The following is a 3650-nucleotide window of genomic DNA, read 5'->3' on the forward strand; positions in this document are numbered from 1 at the left end:
ACAAATTAATATTGCCCCAGATTAGTAATAGATGCTTTTAGAAATAAATAAGACATTTTATAATTGTCATTAGCAATAAATGAGACAAATTGGACCCGACTCTAGTAATAAACTAGACATTTAGCACTGATACACTGACTTTAGCACTGTAAGAAATATTTTAGGATAGACTATGAATAAAAGCAAGAAAAGACATAAATAATATTTAAGTCAACATTTTATTTGTCGATCAGTCCAGCTGCCCTCAACTTTAAATCACAATCAGTAGATCACATGATATTAAATTATTTTAAATACATTGTGTTTTTTCATTGTAATGTAAAACAAAATACAGTCTTTATTGGAAGCTCCCAACTGCACTGTGTAAACTGTGTCAAATCCAGCAGAACAGTACACCAAAGAAAGCCTTACAAATCTTCTGTACGCGAAAACTCAATTATTATCAGTTGTACATGAGAGAAAAATATAATTCAGCAACACTGTACAATTACGTGCAAGACAAAACACATAAAATACAGCGCATTTACAGATTTTTAGTTAATGTACACTCCACAGACTTTTTTACATAGTGCACAATATCAACTACGACAACAACAGCATGTTCTTGAACTGCATCATTACTCAGAGTGTAAAATGCTTATAACACGGTAAAGAAATTGAAGGTAATGGACCAGTGAAGGACACGTGACCTTAATCCCTTAACGGGAATGCATTGTGTGTTGCCCGCAGCACATATAGCATCCATCCTAATCATCACAACTCCTTTGTTAAAACCTCTTGGCAGGATGGAAAAGACACCCCGAGCGTCTGAAATGGCTTCAGTTTTGCATCTTTGCCATTTACTGTTAATGTTTATGCACAGGATTTGCATCTGGGTCTATTATCCCAAGCCGGTGCCTGGAATGAACATCATCAATTGTGTATTCACACACTCACAGTGGTAAACAAATGACTTCAGAGCGGCTATCTGGTTTGACTAGGACTTAATGTGTTTGCCCTCTCCTTTGGCAGCTGCACACAGTTCTTTGTAGAGGTCAGAGTGGATAAACCTCGGGTAGGAGTTGTTCTCCATCAGGCTGTAGACTTTATTCTGAGCAGCGAGGAAAGTGGTGGCGCTGGGTTCACCGAGGCTCTGCGTAATGGCCTTCCTGGTATGGAAATCCAGATTGATCTGCAACCAAACAGAAACAACCCAGCATGAGCCTTTGGCATCCATAACCATCTAAAAATCCTGCAAATTCCGAAAGAGCTAAACAAAGTGATCATTCTTCTTTTTATCTATTTATTTTTTTTATCCACAGTAATTCAGCCAATCACTGAGTGGTGTTTATTATGTAAGTGTGCGCTGTTACCTCTTTGGGAGCTTCACTTTTGATGAACTCCTCGTAAATGCTGTTGGCCCTCAACACCAGCTCCCTTCGCGAGGTGATGTTCCTGAAATCCTCGCAGGCTGTCCAAAACTCGATGTTCTCCTCACAGAACTCCGACTTCAAGAAGACACAAAAGGCAGTTTTTCCATCTGAAAGAGAGAGAGGGACAATGGGAGGAGTGTTAGGACAAGGCCAGCAACACAGCCGCTTGCTGCTTGTAGTGTAAGGTAATGTAAGTGCAAACCTATTACCGCCCCCCCCCCCCTTTTTTTTTTTATTGTGGCAATAAACTGCCTTCATTCAACAGCCAGTTACTGTGTGACCTTTGAGACCATTTTATGCTATCATGAGGCTATAGTGCAGTGAATGATGCTCACATTTGTGACTGAGTAGTTTGTCAAGTGACTGCGCCCATTGGTTCACGTCATCAGCTGTTGGCCTGAGGGTGGAGAAGGAAAATCACATTAGACACGCTTGCACAGGCGACTATTAATATTAAATGCAAGACAAAAATGAACTGAAGACTTTTAATATCCATCATATCCATTTTTAATGTTTTTTTGTTGTTGTTGTTTTTGGAAAACCCTAAAACTGATGTTCATTGCTTCATAGTAGCAAAAAACAAATGATGGCATCTCAGACATTTCTAATTTGTTAGCACAGCTTTGAAGAACTAATTATTTAATTAATTTAATATTTCCATGTTTATTTTAGACACTCAAATAATGTTAACGATAACTCAAACACTACTGCTCTTGTACTGCTCTTGCAGAGTGATAGGTTAATCATTTTGGAATAGTGAGTGGCATTTTTTTTAATGCTATTCTTCTCATTTTGGAATTAAATTGTGTATGTGAAGCATAAATCCATCATTCAAAGAAGTTCTTTGCCTTACCTGTATCTGTTGTTCCTCAGTTTTGATTTTGGCAGGCTCGGGGAAGAGTTCATCTTCAAGAAAAATCTTATTCTCATTCTCCAGTTTTTCCTCCTGAGAAAATATAGGTCGCGTCATTAAGGATTAAAAAAAAAATCAAAAATGCAGTACCACAACAAATGACATATAGAACAAGGTCATTAAAGCAGTCTGATAAAATACAACTTACTTTATTCCCTTTTTCTCTGTGGCTAGGTCAGTGGTGTTCATACAGTCTGTGAAAGCCATGCTTCTGGAAGTCACACTGAGGTTCTCTCTCATGGTTTAATGTCCAAGTCAGCACAAGTCTCCCTCTCCCTCTTGACCTGTCAGACAACTTTATAGTCTCTCTCTGGCATTTTTTTTCCCAGAGTATGACAGGCAGGAGGCGGGCCTGGAATGACAGAGCTGCACAGTGATTGGCCCTGGCTGTGTAAACACTGCCTTACCCTGGTATGACTCTGAGAGCCCGAGGCAGCGATAGGCTGTCACTGCATAAACATTCCCTCCCCGAGTATCCTGTGTGCTTCCATTTTTAAACGTAAGGTCAAGAGACTATGACGCATACAGCAGACTGAATACTCTTTTCCTAAAATGCAATCCTGTTCAGGGGTGATGGAACTTTTTACTCACTTTTCTCCTGTTTTGACAGCTGATACTTTGCTAAATTGCAGCAGTTTTGATCATACATCCAAGTACATGCGTAGAGATGGCCCAAGGCGGACTTGAGGTGTTTTTAATTAGCATTAATTCCCCATTAAACAAGGAGTCATATCCATGAAAGCAAAATATGATCTTCTTAGAAAAAAAAAAAAAAAAACAGATAATTTTATGCTTGCCTTGTCGTGCATCATAAAAGTGACCAGATTTCATCATTGCTTTACAATAATGTCGAATCATATTATGCTTCATATGGGATGAAAAATGACCACACTGTAGCACTATAATGTATTAAGCAACAACTGTTAACTCTACAATTATATTTGGGGTCAATTTGACCACATTCAGTGTTTAAGGTCTCTAAATAAGTAATTTAACATTGTTTGTTGAAGCTATCTTGCGTAGTTTCAGGAGCAGGACCACACCACAACCATGCCTCTTCCAGCATTGCTTAAATTCTCCTAACCCTCTTCCCCTCTGTCACTCTCTTATTCTGCGCCCCTCCCTCCCACCCTGTTTCTCTACTTTCTCCTCTCCTGTCCTCGTAGGGTCCTGAGGGGGTTCGTCGTGCCCGGGAGCTACGGCGGATTCCCTAAGAAGCTTCCCCACACGCAGCCGAACTACAAGACTGTCAATCGAGTTTGCAATTTGCTTCGCAATAAATCGTTCAATCGTATCTTGTTGTTGGTGTGGTCCCTGCTAGTGTA

General features: G+C 39.7%; 1 protein-coding gene across 1 annotated transcript; it reads right to left on the reverse strand.

Moving 5' to 3' along the window:
* Nucleotides 1–220: 220 nt before the first annotated feature.
* Nucleotides 221–2600, reverse strand: rgs2 (regulator of G protein signaling 2). The gene is made up of 5 exons (XM_030049672.1): nt 2474–2600; nt 2266–2358; nt 1748–1809; nt 1353–1519; nt 221–1171 (listed from the first exon to the last, which is right to left on the reverse strand). Exons 1-5 carry the CDS (start codon nt 2563–2565, stop codon nt 977–979), a joined length of 609 nt encoding a protein of 202 aa, XP_029905532.1. The 5' UTR covers nt 2566–2600; the 3' UTR covers nt 221–976.
* Between the last annotated feature and the right edge of the window lie 1050 nt (nt 2601–3650).

This window comes from Myripristis murdjan, chromosome 4 (assembly GCF_902150065.1).
Source record: "Myripristis murdjan chromosome 4, fMyrMur1.1, whole genome shotgun sequence".
Taxonomy (NCBI): Eukaryota; Metazoa; Chordata; class Actinopteri; order Holocentriformes; family Holocentridae; genus Myripristis; species Myripristis murdjan.